Here is a 17,713-nt window from a genome sequence, read left to right as displayed (position 1 = left end):
GATGTTTCACATTAGACATCGTATGATGCCAAATTGGTCGACATCGCCCAACCCTATTGTGATTATCATAGCTCTTACGCTCTTATGGTCACAAAACATTTGCATAAATAGTCGATTTTATGTCTGTGATCATAAATAGTGGAAAACAAAATGTTTATATTAGGTTTGTGTATTAATTTATATGTTACCAAATGCTGTAGGCATATTTCACCTCAAAATGTACTATTTATTAACCATTAAGTGATTCCCAATGGTTATGAGTTTTGTCTGTTAAACAAAAACTAAGGTGTTTTGATAGCCATTGACATCAACAGTAGGAAAAAGAAATTAGGGAAGTCAATGGATACTGGATTTCACCATTATTCAAAGTATCTTCTTTATTGTTAAACAGAAGGAAAAAATTGTAAACAGATTTTAACAAGTGTAGGGTGAGTAAATGGTGATTTATGAATGAGCAGTCCTATTATCTTACTCAAACTACAACAGATAAACTAAATAACTCACTAATCTTGACTGAATAGCATTAGTAGCTTCACTCATTTATTTTCTTTCAGCTTAGTTCCTTTATTCATTATTCCACAGCGGAATGAACTGCCAACTTATCCAGCATGTTTTACACAGCGGATGCCCTTCCAGCTGCAACCCAGTACTGGCACCATCCATACACACTCATTTACAGACATACACTACGGCCAATTCAGTTTATTCAATTCACCTACCTGTATACCGGATGCCTTTGGACTGTGGGGGAAACCGGACCACCCGGAGGAAACCCACACCAACACATGGAGAACATGCAAACCCCACACTGACCCAGTTGGGGCTCGAACCAGCGAGCTTCTTGCTGTGAGGTAACAGTGCTAACCACTGAGCCACCGTGTCGCCACATTTGTAGCTTTATAAGAAATCACTTGAACTGATTTTTGATAATCTATGCTAATAGTGCAAATCACCCATAGTCATGAGTATGGGTAAATCTGGAACAACTCGTTTTCAGACACCTTTTTTCTGATTTAAGGGGTTTGTCTGATTTTTATTTAGTATAAGCTGGTTGTTAACTAAACACTGTGTCCAACCACCATATGAAAATTATTTTTGTGTAATAGGTCTCCATTAAAATTCCAAAAAAGTTAGCAATTTTAGATGCAAATGAAATTTTGGCAGATACTTTAATCCAAGGTGACTCAACTAAGTCAATGTAATTAATCAAAGCAACCAAAGAGTTATTGTTAAATGTTTTAAAAGAAATGCTTAAGTGTTATTTTTAAAATCGATTAGGTTCAAGAGGCAGTAAAGTGTCGCGTTGTTGATCGTCAAGAAGATGGAAACGGTGACTCTGGTGGATCCTTCCAGAATGGTCATGCTCAGCTGATGGTGATTTGAGACTAGATTTTTTTCAATGTCTGTTAAACATAATGCACTAAATAGTGCTTTAAAAATTCTCATTCCTGCAGTTTTTGTTCTTTTTTTCTACAGACTGACTTTGAAAAGGATGTGGACATTGCTTGTCGATCAGGTGAGACTCTCACAACATTCCCTCCGGTCACCTTAAGTAGCTGTGACGTCCCTTCTGAGATGTGCAGACTGTTGTTTAGACAAGACGAGAGCAATTTTACAGGCCGCGTGATGCATTTTCTTCAAGGAGATTCTGAACACGATCTGATAGCTGGCGAGCAGCAAAATGCAGATAAATAGACTTGTCTGTTCCCTCAGATCTGCCGGCCTGTCCTAATTAAGTCCCTCCCGACATTTCATTATCAGATAGCAGCTTTCTTCTCTGATATCTATCGGAAATGGGATTCTGATTATTTGTCAAGACGACGTATCAAGCCCGCATCTAGAAATAGAGATCTGTGATGTGATATTTTTTGCCCTTTTTTTTTTGTTTGAAGTGTGAAGGACTAAAAATTAAGCCTTTAGTTACTCTACAGTCTCTCGCTTGACCTGCTTAAGCTAAACTCTCAGCTGCATTACTGTGCAAAGTGTTGTAATGCAAAATCATTTGAACTTTGCCTGCTCCTGGTTTCCAGTGACCTGCTGTAAGATATCCGATGATTACCTGACACTTTGCATAATGTGTAATTAGCTCCCTGGTGCTCGTGTGAAAATCAAAACAAGTCACTGATTCATATTTGCATATTTTTTGACGTCTCCTTTTTCTTGTGCAACATATCAAAACAATCAGTAGAACTTTTGTCTGTTTCAAGATACATTATTTTAGCCTTTTTAATATTTGCACTTTCAATTTTTTTCTGCCATGGTATCACAGACTTTTTATATGATGATTTTATCTAAACCATCATCAGCATTGACATTGTGTTTTGTTTATTTTTTGGTCATTTTTACTTATTATAAGTAGGCCCACATGAAATCTGTGCACGCAGAAATCTGATGATTTTCAGCCTGTCATTAAGGCACTTTATTTAGTTGTGTGTAAATTTATATCTATTTAGTTTTTAAATTAATTTCAGTAATACTATTGACTAATATGAAAAGGCCGTATGATGTACTTACAATACATTTTGTAAAGTAATAATTTCTGTCGGTAACACTTTATTTTGATGGTGCATTGAGTATTAGTTGACTGTCTGCTTTTAACTGACATTTAACTGACTATAAGAAACTTTGCAAGTACATGTCAACTTATACTAACCCTAACCCAAACCCCAACCTAACAATCTACTTATAATCTAATAAGAATTACTTGCAATGAAACCTAAATTCAACAAACAGACCATCAAAATAAAGTGTGACCTTTCTGTCTTTTTGTAGATATATGGAAGATATATTATATGAGAGTCTTGCTTTGTTTACCGAATAAATGGATCTAATAGGTTTTGCATTGTAAACATTAAAAAATATCATTTTTATTTAACATATTAAGTTTTAGTTACAATATATCCAAAATCATCCCTCATCACGTTCTCAGTTACACCACGTTCACAGACACACCAATCAACACCACTGGTTGGTTTTGTGTCCCACCCCAGCCCTGAAAACACACCCACCCCATAGAAAGAGCTGAGAGAGACTCTGCTTCCATGATAACCGCTTCAGTGATAACGCACATTTTATTGTCAATAATGGCAATGACGCTGTAACCAGCAGGAACAGTAATTATTTGATTACTCCTTACTGAAAAAAGTATCGCTGTTAGTAACGCCGTTTATTTATAGCGCCGTTATTCCCATCACTGCATTTATTATAATAAGAAATTTCCAATTACAATATGAAGTAGCATCAGAAATAATTCAAATAAATCATCAACTCATAACTACACTTCATCAGTGTTTTTATTTTTAAAGTTAAAAATCACTTTATTTGACGGGATAAAACAGCAGCATTTAGTTTAAAATTAATTAATGCTTTTAAAATAAATATTATTAAGCTTTTAAAATGTAATCCAGAAAAATAAAATTAAAAAAAAAAATAAATAAATCTAATTTCATAGGCCACTATTCATCTACAGATCTCTGATTTGTCCTATAATGCATCAGCATGATTCAGTTATATATAAATGAATGAATATAAGTTATATTTAAATGAATTACATAATCATTTGAGCTTATTTGAAAAAAAAAATCTAAATGTAACGCTGCTCTATCAAATCAGCATTCTTTTTTTTTCTCTCTCTACTTTTTCACTTACTAAGCACTTTTCTTTTTGATTCACAGGCACCCTGAAGCGTCCCTCCCAGCAAGGCGAGGAGAAGGTTCCGTCCCAGCAGATCACAGTACAGAAAGGCTCCAACTTCAACACCCTTCCTGCCAGCATGGCAAAGGTCCACCTTCAAAATGTGGCCGACTACGCCAGTCACACTCTCACCATGCGCCGTGACAAAGGCGCCATCGCCGGGGTCAGCACGGAGCTACCCGGTGCCAAATCTATTTACATCTGTGACGGCGAGCTCTTCAAACAGCTTGACGGAGCACCGGGAGACACCGGCATTCCTGAAGGAGGTGGTGGAGGTGCGGGTCAGGGTTACGTGCTCTTGCCTAACAACAACAACACCCTTAGGCCCACGAAGGGTGGCAAGGAAGACCCGACCGCCAAGTACAACATCAGTATCGAACAGTTACCCCAGACCAGGCTTATCCACCTGGCCAATCCTATTGGCACTGATCCCGTGGCAGGCTTCGGGCTGAAGAGCTTGCCCACCGACCGAGTCAGCGTTTCATGCTCAGAGAGGGAGTCCCCGGTGCAGACTGTGCAGAATATCTCCAGCGAGTCCCAGATGACAAACACGTGTGAGCAAGGGGATTCTGGGAACTCCGGGATGTCTAAGAGCGAGACTGTCTCCACACTGTCCATGAGCTCTTTGGAGGTAAGACATGATGATGTTCATTGTGGGATTCAATATTGCAGCCCTCTACAATTTTGAGTTAATCACTCGTATCTTTGACTAAATTTTAATGGTAGGTGGCTTAATGTCTATTATTAGTCACTGGCTAATGAATTTTTTGATTTAGACTGCCATTGATTAGATTTACAGGCTAAGGGTCCATTCACAAAGATAATTAGGGCCATTTGATTTACAACATACACAATCCATTCATGGATTTGTAGAATTCGTTCATAAATATGTTATTAGCTGTATGATGTGAATTGTCACGGAATAAGTACAATTTTGGATTAAAAAAATTTTTCTAGATACAGTTGAAGTCAGAATTATTACCCCCCCCCTCCTGAATTATTAGCCCTCTTGTTTATTTTTTCCCCAATTTCTGTATAACGTAGAGATTTTTCAGCACATTTCTAAACATAATCGCTTTAATAATTCATTTCTAATAACTGATTTATTTTATCTTTGCCATGATGACAGTAAGTAATATTTTACTAGATATTTTTAAAGACACTTCTACACAGCTTAAAATGACATTTAACATGTTTAGGCTTAACTAGGTCAATTAGGTTAACTAGGCAGGTTAGGGTAATTAGGCAAGCTATTGTATAACGATGGTTGTTCTGTAGATATAGCTTTAAAAATTAGCTTAGAGGGGCTAATAATTTTGACCGTAAAATGTTTTTAAAAAAATGCAAATAACTGAAATAAAACAAATAAAATTTTCTCCAGAAGAAAACATATTATCAGACATACTGTAAAAAATTTACTAAACATCATTTGGGAAATATTTAAAAAAGAAAAAAAGATTCAAAGGGGGGCTAATAATTCTGACTTCAACTGTAATGGTATGGTTATGTTAAGTCTGAATCATTCTAAAAATAAAAAAATAAATACAATATACTGTATTACAGTTTGCATGTTCTCCCCGTGTTCACGTGGGTTTCCTCCGGGTGCTCCGGTTTCGCCCACAGTCCAAAGACATGCAGTACAGGTGAATTAGGTAGGTTAAATTGTCCGTAGTGTATGAGTGTGTATGGATGTCTCCCAGGGATGGGTTGCAGCTGGAAGGGCATCCGCTGTGTAAAACATATGGTTGATAAATTGGCGGTTCATCCTGCTGTGGTGACCCCAAATTAATAAAGGGACTAAGCCGAAAAGAAACAAAATGAATGAATTATCAGTAATTATCAGAAACTATTATCAGAAAATATAGTATTCACCTATTACTATTCACTTTTGACCCTAACATCTTAATGTAGATTTACACCTACTCTATTAAAATATTAGTATTAAAAGCAAAAAAAAAATGTGTTAAAGGTTCCAGCACAGTTTATCTCTGTTCACACAGATCCACAATATTGACTTAAAACACTGTATTATGCATGCCAGGCCATTAGATGGCGATGTTCCTTTATATAGAAACACTTTGTCCTGTACCTGAAGACTAAAAAGGAAATAGATTCTATACTGCTCAGTGAGCACCATCTTTCAGATGAGACATTAAACAGAGGTCTCGATTCTCTGGTGTCGTTAAAAATCCCAGGATGTCCTTCGAAAAAGAGTAGGGGTTTAACCCCGGCATCCATCGGCTTCACCACTCTGTCTCCTATCCACCAATCAGCTGGTGTGTGGTGTGTGGTCTGGCGCAACATGGCTGCCGTCACGTCATCCAGGTGGATGCTGCACACTGGTGGTGGATGAGAAGATTCCCCCAATGTGTAAAGCACTTTTAGTGTCTAGAAATGCGCTATATAAATGTAAAGAATTATTATTATTATTATTAAATCACATACTTACACACTATTCTACACCATTTTGTAGTATAAATAGTGTAAGTAGTGCGTTCACACTGAAAACTCTAAAAAGAATAAGTGCACTTTAAATACTCTGATGATGCACTTATTCCGCTGGTAAAATGAAGTGTGGAATGTGGGACACTTCACGCACTCAACTGCCACAGCTTTGCTCATATAGCGGAAGGGGTGGAGCGTTCGGGCACTGATGTTGGATTACTTTATATATTTTGGATTGCAAAATTCTCCTACGAGAGTGATTACAGCGCCTCCCGATGGGGAATGCAGTTATACTCATGGCAGGTATTATTTGATAGTTTGTCATTTATTTCACTAATTTGGCAAACGTCATCAGGGAAACGGCTTGAATTTCCACTTACTAAAAAAAACGTTAGTGTTCCACTTGGGACGACACTACATACATGTACTATGCTATTGAGTGTGTAAGTGCACCATTTAGGACAAAGCTTTACAGTACTCTATGATGTCACCATTTTCACAATATCCTATTTTTGTAGTTTACACAAAGACAAACCAATATTGTTCACCAAAATTTTCCCAAATACAAAACTTACATATTTTTTTACTTTAAACATCCCGGTTGTGTAATGTACCCTGAGTCAGTGATGAGCCCAGGAGATCATCAGATCTTTATGCATATTTTTTTCATTCTGAGTAGAATTATTTGTAATATTAATCATTTTTACAAAAAATAATAATTGAGGGACTAGTAATGTCTGACTGGATGACCAGTAATGTCTCAAGTACAAAATAAACACTCAATTTGGCAAGTCAGATTTACTAGTCAAAGGCTTTTGCCAAGGTTTGAGTAGAGGGTTGCAAAGTGATAGACATCCTTCATCTGTTTCCTCACTGCAGATGAGCTGGCTTGACTTCATTTGTGTCTAAATGGCAAAATCACTCATCACTATTTTGTATGGAAAGATTCACAGCCTAAATGAATCAGACACAACGGCTTTCTGAATGACTCTCCATTAACATTTCACGGCTTTGTGGAGGCTGGTTTCGATCTCTTTTAAATCATGACATCTTTTCATCCGCATTTTGCACATCTCAGCCCTGATTATTCCTAATAAATGATGGACACTTAAAGTAAATTAGGTATGGTTACACAACAATGAGTCTAAAGAATAACATTAAAAAATAGCTTCGGCAAAGATAAGACAATATTATCAAAACAACTTAAGTATTATGCATGCCAGAAAAGTATAATGCGATGTCACTTTAAAAAAATAACTATGCACCTTAAGATAAATATAAAATTAGCAGGAGCACAACAACACTGTTTTCACAAAATATAATTTTTGTTGTGTACACTGAGATGATATCAGAGATGCGCTTTCATTTTTTACCCCAAAATGGCCAAAATGCATTTAGGTAGAAAACGGTGTTGTACAGGCTGATTTCATTTGTGTCTAAAAGTGGGTATACATGGTCTAATGATCAGAAAACTGTATGTCCACAATTGTGAGTTTATGTTAAATACTACACGATTTTATGATATGGCGAATTCCGAAGTAATCAAATGAAATCCGGCTCTAAACACATAGAAAGAGGAACACATTGCTTTCATAGCAACCCTCTCTCTCTCGCTCTCTCTCAAAACTAAGAGCTTAAATATGATACACATTACATACATGTTATTTTTCACCACTAGAAAATTAGTACACCTTTTTACCCACTGTGTGTGAATTATAAAGCCTAGTCCAATGTAAACTATCATATCTGATGACCCTGTCTTGCATGGCACATCAGCACTTACTGTTCAGTGAGTTTATCATCATGATTGGTCGACTTCAGAAAGATAGACAGATCATCTATTTCCACCGCACATACCTTACTAATTCAAGCTGACAGCTCTCAAATGTTTCTGACATGTTTAAAAAATATTGGGAGCTTATGAGGCACTAGTTTCTCTCGAAATGTATAAGCTGCGACAATGTGAGCCTTAACGAGTTCCACATGACTTCTGAGGAAAAAATATATATGAACTTGTACGACAGGAAAACTTGTGCATCCACCTTAACCATTGACGCATACAATCACACCGGTGTGATTAGAATGTTCAGTGCGTCACTTGATGCGTCACACTGCATAAAAACTGCTTTCCTGCAATGACTTGCAGTGAGCCAAAAAATCAAATACATTGCTTATCGTACATCACAATATATTAGTGTTTTTTAAAAAGATTTAGGTTTACTCTATTCCTTTCCCAATTAAACTGCCAGTTACTGTTATGTAATTTGGTAGAAGTTGATGAATCAACATATTGTAAATCCAGCAGCTCTGGTCACTCCAGTAACATGACGGTACCCATCACTCATCATAAATCAAATAATATGATCCTTATTAAGCTGTTAAATGACAAAGAACATGTTCTTTCACGTATTTGAGAACTATAATATCAGATATCAGCGGGCACACAACGTCATAAGACATTAATATTTGATTATATTTAGGTCGTGACATCAGGTGACCAAAATTCAATGTCTAGCCAGTGTCTAAGGACAACAAATGATGTTGATATTTGGATGATTTTAGGTTGTGTTTGAAAGTTACCAAATCCATTATCGAGCCAACATCTTAAACCAACAACATATTGGCGTCAAATACTGACATTCATTTGTCAGGTATGGCAATCAAAATCCAACGTCTGATATAAGTCATAGTGTAACGTCCACACAACGTCAAGCTGCAACATCATTAGACGTTGATATTTGGTTGATTTTAGGTTGGACGTTGGACATTGACGTCTGCCTGATGTTGGGTTCTGACATCAACCTGATTTTCATTTCCAAACAAAATGCAACGTCCCCATGACGTTGGGGTACAACGTCAATCTGAAGTCTTGTCCTGTGCCTGCTGGGATATTTCACTGTATAATTAGGACATTTGTCAGTATTTGCAGAAAAGAAAGAAAGACTGACCATTTGCAGAAAAGAAAAAAATCTTACTTAAACCACTTACAAATGAGTTTGGATTGATGGTCCTTTCCTGTTGATGTCAATTTGATTGCTTCAGCCACAATATTCTTGACCACGCCCCTCCTACCTTTAGTTTGCCATAATAGAATGCTACGCAAAAAGAAACCTCCGCCCCCTACTTAGTATTCTGTTTCAGCTGGAAGTACATCAACATACTAAAATAAAAGTCTCAGCAACTTTCGGTTCACGAAGACTTTTAAAAAAACTATAGAAAGCAGGAGTATTTAGAACTTACATTACGATACTTGCGATAATTACGATGCTTACGATACCATCGCTTTCTGAAAGACTCTCCATTAACATTCCATGGCTCTGTGGACGCTGGTTTTGATCTGTTTGAAATCACAACATCTTTTCATCCGCTTTTTTTGCACGCTTACTTTGATTGTTCCACATTACTGATGGACACTTTTTTGGTTTCTGGTCCAGAGAAATTTGTGCTGCAGACCCATCTGTGAATTCGCATCAGTGTTTGTCATTTTTGCCACAAGGGAGCGAATGTCCTAATTTATGTGCAGAGTGAAGGAAAAAAAGCATGTTTGTGTTGAGGACTGTCATTACGTGGCTCAGAATTACATTTCAACTGACATCAGCCAATGAAAACAACACCGAAACACTTAACGGAATGAAATAAAACGGCCATTTCGGGGAGGAAGAAATGAAAGAAGGCTGCTTAAATGATGCCTTCCACATTCGTAATTATCCCTCTCAGAAAAGAAAGGTCAGATTTTGCTCGTGCTTTAAAAGGGAGCAGATGACAAGCGCGGATTCCTCCTCACCTCAGGCCAAACACACTCCCAGAATGCATTGCGCTCGCACAGCTGCAGTCAGAATGTCAGACGCTCTCCGACAGGCTAAAGAAAGGCCATTCGGTCACAAGCTGTTTACTGCACGCTCGTGCCAGGAGCTCACCGGAAACGTGCAAAGTATAAAACACACAACGCTAACTCAAAGTCCACCCTAAACACTAAAATTTTGCAACCCTTCTTTCTCTGCTTACTGCATTTGGGTCATTCTCAAATAGTTGAAAATGTTACTAAATGTTAAATGTTTCAATAAAGTGAAGTTTTAACAACAATAATCTTTATTAGACATTATTACTAATCAAAAGTCATGTCTTGAAATTAGCCTTATATTTGTTTTTAATAACTTTATTTTGACACCAATGACAAGACGGTTTTTCTTTTTAATAATTATTGAGGTTTTTATTAATTATAATATTTATTTATTTGTTCAAATAAAATGCATTTATTTTATATTTATATGGTTTTAGTTTTAGTTAACTACAGAACTTCATGTTAAAAGTAATAATACAAAATACAAAAACAAATAAAAAAAAAAAATATATATATATATATATATTTTTATATATGCTGTGTAAAACATATGCTGGATAAGTTGATGTCAAATCTGGAGCTAATCTAACAAAATAACTTACGATAACGGTCCAAAATCTAGTACATCCAAATTTATGTTATAAAAAATTATTTAATACAAATTTTAAAAAGAGGAAAATCAGGAGAAGCAAAAAAAAAAGAAAAAAAATTTAGTTGAAACTTTTTCTTTTCAGCTTAGTCCCTTTATTAATCTGTGGTCGCCACAGCAGAATGAACCGCCAACTTATCCAGCATATGTTTTACACAGCGGATGCCCTTCCAGCCGCAACCCATCTCTGGGAAACTTCCATACACACTCGCTCACACTCATACACTATGGCCAATTTAGCCTTCCCAATTTACCTGTACCACATGTCTTTGGACTGTGGGGGAAACCGGAGCACCCGGAGGAAACCCACGTGAACGCAGGGAGAACATGCAAACTCCACACAGAAACACCAACTGACCCAGCCGAGGCTCGAACTAGCGACCTTCTTGCTGTGAGGCAAGAAATTTAATTGTATTATCTTTAATTTCTAAATATTTTTGGTGCACCAAACTGTATTGCCTACATTTAATGAGAAATGGATAAAATATTCATTTTCAAAAACTCAATTAAGTTGAGCACTATATATATATATATATATATATATATATATATATATATATATATATATATATATATATATATATATATATATATATATATAGTTGAAGTCAGAATTATTAGCCCCCTGATTATTTTTTTCCCCAATTTCTGTGTTTTTAACACATTTTTCAACACATTTCTAAACATAATAGTTTTAATAACTCATTTCTAATAACTGATTTATTTTATCATTGCCATGATGACAGTACATAATATTTTACTAGATATTTTTCAAGACACTTCTATACAGCTTAAAGCAACATTTAAAGGCTTAACTAGGTTAATTAGGTTAACTAGGCAGGTTAGGGTAATTAGGCAAGTTATAGTATAATGATGGTTTGTTCTGTAGACAACCGAAAAAAAAATTAGCTTAAAGGGGTTAATAATCTTTCCTTAAAATGGTCATTTTTTTAACAAAATATTTATATTATATTATATCATTATTATATTAAACTATTTTGTTAAATTATTAATTTCTTTTATATGTTTAAAAACAATAAAAAAATTAAACTGGACAAACACAATTAGAATAAATAAACAAACAAAAAAAAAACAGGCATTAATAGGGTCAGTGTAACCTATAATAAACCATTATGCCTTATATAGTAAATTGTTATCAAATTCTATTTTTTTAAAGTTAAATAAATATCTAAAGACTTTTTTTATGACTGAAAAGCCTAAGGATATATTTAACCACTATATTTTGAGAATGACCCATATACTTTTATTATTCCAAGACCACTCTGGAAGGACACACAATAACATCCTTTATTTATTTATTTTTTTTTCTTATTTGCCCTTTTAGAGACGAAAATCACGCTATGCAGAGCTGGACTTTGAGGTCAGTGTAATGTAAATCTTCCACAAATGACAGCAGTCTTGAGTGGTGTGTTTTCATTGGCCTCAGCACAGGGACTGAAGTGTGTTTTTTTTGATCATCTTGCAGAAGATCATGCACACACGGAAGCGTCATCAAGACATGTTTCAGGACCTGAACCGCAAACTGCAGCATGCAGAGAAGGACAGAGACTCTCCTCCAGTCGACTGCAAACCTGGAAAGAGATGGAGCATTTCATCAGGAGGAAGCGACAAAACCAACCTTAGTGTAGGAGATTATATTCATCCTCTATTAACTTGTAGATATTTCCTGTTGTCATTGTTGGGATTGTGTGGAATATATATATATATACACACACTCACTACCAAAGTATGGGGTCAGTGGGATCAATAAACCTCCTTGTTCTGTTAAACATAATTTGGAAAATACATAAAAAAGAAAATATATATATATATATATATATAAATATATATAAATAAAAATTTTTTTGCAATATTTTGCATCAATTTAAATGTATTATCTGTCCATTTCTAAAGCTGTTCTTTGATTAAAATACTATCGTAATAAATACATCGTTTTTTAAAAATGCATCAAAATATATTACCTAGATTCACTGTGAAATGAATGAAAATATAAATTTTCAAAATGCGGTGTAGTCATTTATGCTGAGCACTGTATGTGTTTTTATTGATTGATCTGCACTAAACCTTAACCCAAACATTTCTCTATATTGTTAATGCAGGACAAGCAGCAGACCCCCAGTAAGCGGGCATGGGAGGGCATCAGGAAGACTCACTCTCCTCCATCTTGGGTGCGCAAGGAGCTAGAGCCACTGCAGGCCTCACCGCTGGAGATGCAGGCAGTGGAGTGGGAGAAGGCCAGTGCCACCATCCCTCTAGTGGGCCAGGAGATCATGGACCTACAGACGGAGGTCTGAAAGACCCCAGAGCATTCAGACCAACAGAACAAACTCAACCCACAGGGAAAAAAGAGAAGGAACCATATTGAAGAAAAAGTATGCAAGATGCTGATAAAAAAAAGAGAGAGAGAGAGAGCGAGAAAGCAACATGGCTGTGCAATTTTTTGAGTTGTGTTATTCTCTGTTTTTTGTTTTTTCGTAATCCTGGAATGGCCTTTTCCTTAATGTCAAAGCGAATCATAACACTTTCGAAAAATCCAGGTCTAAGCCTGTTGCAATGCTAATGAGCTGGCGCTAGCAGGAACTGGGCAAGTTGAATGGTGACCCGCGATGAGCCTTAGTGAGTGGCCTTCAATTTCTTACACCTCTGGACACACACAAACACACACTTATTAGTGATCATCAAGAGTGTTGCGGAAGAAAATAACTGCCCAGCAGTAATCAGTCATCATTCAAAAATCCAATTTTTGAATATTATTAGTATTATTATCATCGTTGTTGATCAGTGTGACATACACGCGTACTCTCGGGGCGAAAGAGGAGACATTATCACCCCGAGCCATTTGCATATGACTGTTAATCTGTGTCCAATGCCCTTCTGAGCCAGTGCAGCCCTCAACTGTGCTGTCCCGAGCACCGCACGACCTGCACATCCTTCAACAGTCAGTCAATGTCCAGTGCCATCAGCGGGACGTACCCGGATGGAGGCTGGTCAAATTGGTGGGGTCATCAGAACCGACACGCTTTCATCCGCTTGATGTTTTCATCAGAATCACTGGAGCTGAGAGACCTGAAACAAACTGCTGTATCTCAGAATATGTTCAGAAAGAGAAACGGAGATGAATATGAATATATAAATATATATATATATATTACAAATAGTCTTATATCTGAAAGCGCAGAGGGGTGTTATTCTCTGGTTAGATTGTGGTCGCACACACATGCAGAGAAAGCACAAGACTCACTCCTCAGAGTCCTGTTGTACAGCATTGTAATTATTTCCAGAAGAGTTCTACAAAATGAATTTTAGCCTATAAATATCTTTCTTACTGTGCTTGGGGAATATTGTTACCATTATTATAGACATCATTGAGATTCTGAAAACCTCCCTCTCCCCATCCCCCTTCCTCAAATCTCATCGGGTTACTGGACTATCTCTGTGTTCTGTAACATCATGTAACGGTGTGTGTTTCGGTTTCACTGACTGTCACTCCAGATGATACGTTCTTGCCTGAATTATCCACCATCAGAGCCCTGCCCTCCTCCTCCTCTTCTTCCTCTTCCTGTCTTTCCACACTCCCTTTTTTAAGTTCACTGGGGTTTCTTTGTTATTGTACAGTTTTCAGAGCACAAAATGAATGTGTCATATTTCTAATAAAAAAAGTATATCTATATAATAAAGGGAAAGATGTCGTATTTATATCTCTTTAAAACTTTTTGGTTTTACTGTTGATAGATAGATGGATGGATGGATGGATGGACAGACGAATGGACGGACGGACGGACGGACGGACTGACGGACGGTTAGATAGATAGATAGATAGATAGATAGATAGATAGATAGATAGATAGATAGATAGATAGATAGATAGATAGATAGATAGATAGATAGATAGATAGATAGATAGATAGATAGATAGATAGATAGATAGATAGATAGATAGATTAATGGATGAACAGATCAACAGATGGACAAATAGATTGATATATGGACAAGCATTGATTGATTGATTGATTGATTGATTGATTGATTGATTGATTGATTGATTGATTGATTGATTGATTGATTGATTGATTGATTGATTGAAACTATGGATGAATTAGTAGATGGATGGGTCATAAATATATAGAAGGATGAATGACAGACAGATATATATATATATATAAACTGGTAAATGGTTGAAAGGATGGACTGATATAAATAATCAATGGTTGGTTGGACAGAAAGACAGATGGACAAATAGATTGATATGTAGACAAACATGGATGAATATGAATAGTAAGAATAGTTAGAAAGTTGGATGGGCAGACAGAGATACATGAACTGGTAAACTGATGAATAGATAAATTGTTGGTTGGATAGATGGACGAATGAATCATGAGTAGATGTAAAGAAGGACGGATAAACAGATACATGGACTAGTAAGTTGATGGAAGGATGGACGGACAGATGAATGGATGAACAGATAAATGGAGGGATGAATAGAAAGACAGATGGATGAATAGATTGATGTATGGGCAAATGGATGAATCCATGGAAAACCAATGAATGGATAGACAGATGGATGGTTGGATGGATTGATTGATACTATATGATGGATAAATTAATAGATGGATGGGCCATAAAAAGATAGAAGGATGGATGGATAAGATAGAGAGATATATAAACTGGTAAATGGTTGAATGGATGGATGGACTGACAGATGAATGGATGAAAAGGTCAATAGAAGGATGAATAGAAAGACAGATTTGATGGATGGACAAATTGATGAATATTTGGAAAAGCAATGAATGGATATGTACATAGACGGATGGATGGATGATTGGTTGAATGGATTAATAGATACTATAGAATGGATAAATTACAGTTTTTCTCTATTGGTTTGGCTCATTTCTTGAAACAGAAATTACATTCTCAAAACAACATGGACAAACCTCCAAATCACTTGGCAATTGTTCACAACAGACTTGATTTTTCTCATTCATTTCATCAAATAGCAAATGTCTAAGTACATCTTTGCAAATGATTAAGTACAGGTAGCCAACATTTAGCAGAATTTCCAAGTGAATAGATCTAGTTGATCTAAACTGATGGTTGATTCTCAGTTCAATGGTTGTTCGCTACAAAATATGTCAGCGTCATTTCATTGTATAAGTCATCACATGTACAATAGTCTATTCAATTGTCAAAATTCGTCAAGAACATAATACAATGAATACCACATATAAATCCATGGAACATTTGATACATTTATTACAGCAATTGACAGTCAGGTGAAACTAGAACTTGACCAAGGGGAGGAACTTCACACATCTCAGGTGACCAATCAAGCACTGCAGGCTGCATATAATTTGTTTGTGTGTTTATATTACAGTATATTTTGTTTTATTCTGATGTATGGAAATTACTTTGTGTGTGATTGACAATGGTTACAATTTCCTTGGCAGTATGAGTGCAATGTGTGATGTCAAACCTTGGAGGCTACACTTAAACTAAAATCCTTTTTATAAATTTATTTTATTTAGTTTTATACACAATTGCATTCAGTCAAAAGACAAAAAGAAGTAGAGAAACCATTTTCAAAAACTGGGCTAAGACTGAAAGGTGGACATGAGGGATATTTCAATGGTCCTCTACAATAGTGACAAAACAATTAACGTTTTGACTTGCAATGCTTACGCAATGCCAAAGGGACAAAGGATTTTGGGGGCACTGACTGTTTAAATGAGAAGGAAATTTAGTTTTGACACATGAGTGAACAGTTTTGGGAAATATATGAGCTTTTAGCTTTTAAGTGAGCTATAGTGTTGTGCTGAACTGTAAGACTGTTTTACAAAACAACCTTATGGTGTTGAGAATGTAATTCCTGTTTCAAGAAATAAGCCAAACCAAAAGAGAAAACTGTAATAGATGGATGTACAAAGAGAGAGAGAGATAAACTGGTAAATAGTTGAATGGATGGATGGACTGGATATTTGGAAAAGCAATGAATGGATACGCACATAGACAAATTGATGGATGGATGGATGGATTGATAGATACTATAGGATAGATAAATTAATGGATGGGTCTTAAACAGATAGAAGGATGGATGGATGGACAGATAGAGATATATATAAACTGGTGAATGGTTGAATGGACGGATGAACTGACAGATGAATGGATGAACAGCTCAATGGAAGGATGAATAGAAAGACAAATGGACAAATATATTGATGGATGGAAAGATAGATGAATATATGGAAAAGCTACAGTATGCATGACTACGGACATAGACAAATTGATGGATGGATGGATGGATGGATGGATTGATAGATACTATAGGACGGATAAATTAATGGATGGGTCTTAAATAGATGGACGGATGGATAGATAGGTAGATGTATAAACTTATAAATGGAAGGATGAAGACAAAGACAGATAAACAAATGGATTTATATGTGGACAAACATGGATGAATAAGTTTTGATTGGCAGACAGATACATGAACTGATAAATGGATGGACAGATGAATGGATGAACAGATAAATTGATTGATGAATAGTAGGATAGATGAATAGGTACATTGACAAATGGATGGATGGATGGATGGATGTAAAGACGAATAGACAGATATATAGATGGATGAAAAGATGCAAAAATATAATCAAGATATTAAATCATTTCTAAATACTATATGAGAACAACACAGCTCTGATTTTGATCTGGGGAGCCCATAAATCCACTGATAAAGATTTTAGCAGTTGTAAATGCTGGCGATAATAAATGTGTGTTATTATTCGATTAAAAGAATGCATTAGGTTTAGAGTCTCAGGAATCTGGTGGGAGGGAAAATGTGGCCATGTTGCAAATGGAGGACATTAATTTCATGTCACCACAGAGCAGCCCAGTGTCCTGAACCTAATTATGTCAGCATTAGTTACTCAACACTTTTTTAATACATCACTGGTTGTAATAAAATTGAAAGATTAATATTTTCGAAAATACATTTGGAGTATGACCGTTAATCCGCTGCTGCTGCTGCAACAACAAAGAATGTGCTTTAATATATGTGAAATAATTTAACA

The 17,713-nt window shown here is 36.0% G+C and overlaps 1 protein-coding gene across 4 annotated transcripts in view; it reads left to right on the top strand.

Annotated features, from left to right (window-relative positions):
* The window catches only part of adgrb1a (adhesion G protein-coupled receptor B1a), an 85,450-nt gene extending 71,149 nt beyond the window's left edge, over positions 1-14,301 (top strand). For 3 of the 4 annotated variants that reach the window (XM_056474930.1, XM_056474928.1, XM_056474929.1), the window contains exons 23-28: positions 1,279-1,374; positions 1,477-1,516; positions 3,675-4,324; positions 11,974-12,009; positions 12,115-12,273; positions 12,749-14,301. In XM_056474930.1, the coding sequence (XP_056330905.1) occupies positions 1,279-1,374; positions 1,477-1,516; positions 3,675-4,324; positions 11,974-12,009; positions 12,115-12,273; positions 12,749-12,943 (1,176 nt within the window). In that variant the 3' untranslated portion in view covers positions 12,944-14,301. The remainder of the gene's footprint in view (positions 1-1,278; positions 1,375-1,476; positions 1,517-3,674; positions 4,325-11,973; positions 12,010-12,114; positions 12,274-12,748) is intronic. The other variant, XM_056474927.1, reaches the window with a different exon arrangement.
* Positions 14,302-17,713: the final 3,412 nt, after the last annotated feature.

This window comes from Danio aesculapii, chromosome 16 (assembly GCF_903798145.1).
Source record: "Danio aesculapii chromosome 16, fDanAes4.1, whole genome shotgun sequence".
In the NCBI taxonomy this organism is placed as follows: domain Eukaryota; kingdom Metazoa; phylum Chordata; class Actinopteri; order Cypriniformes; family Danionidae; genus Danio; species Danio aesculapii.
The sequence above is the reverse complement of the archived record's forward strand: the minus strand, read 5'-3'. Positions and strand labels throughout refer to the sequence as shown.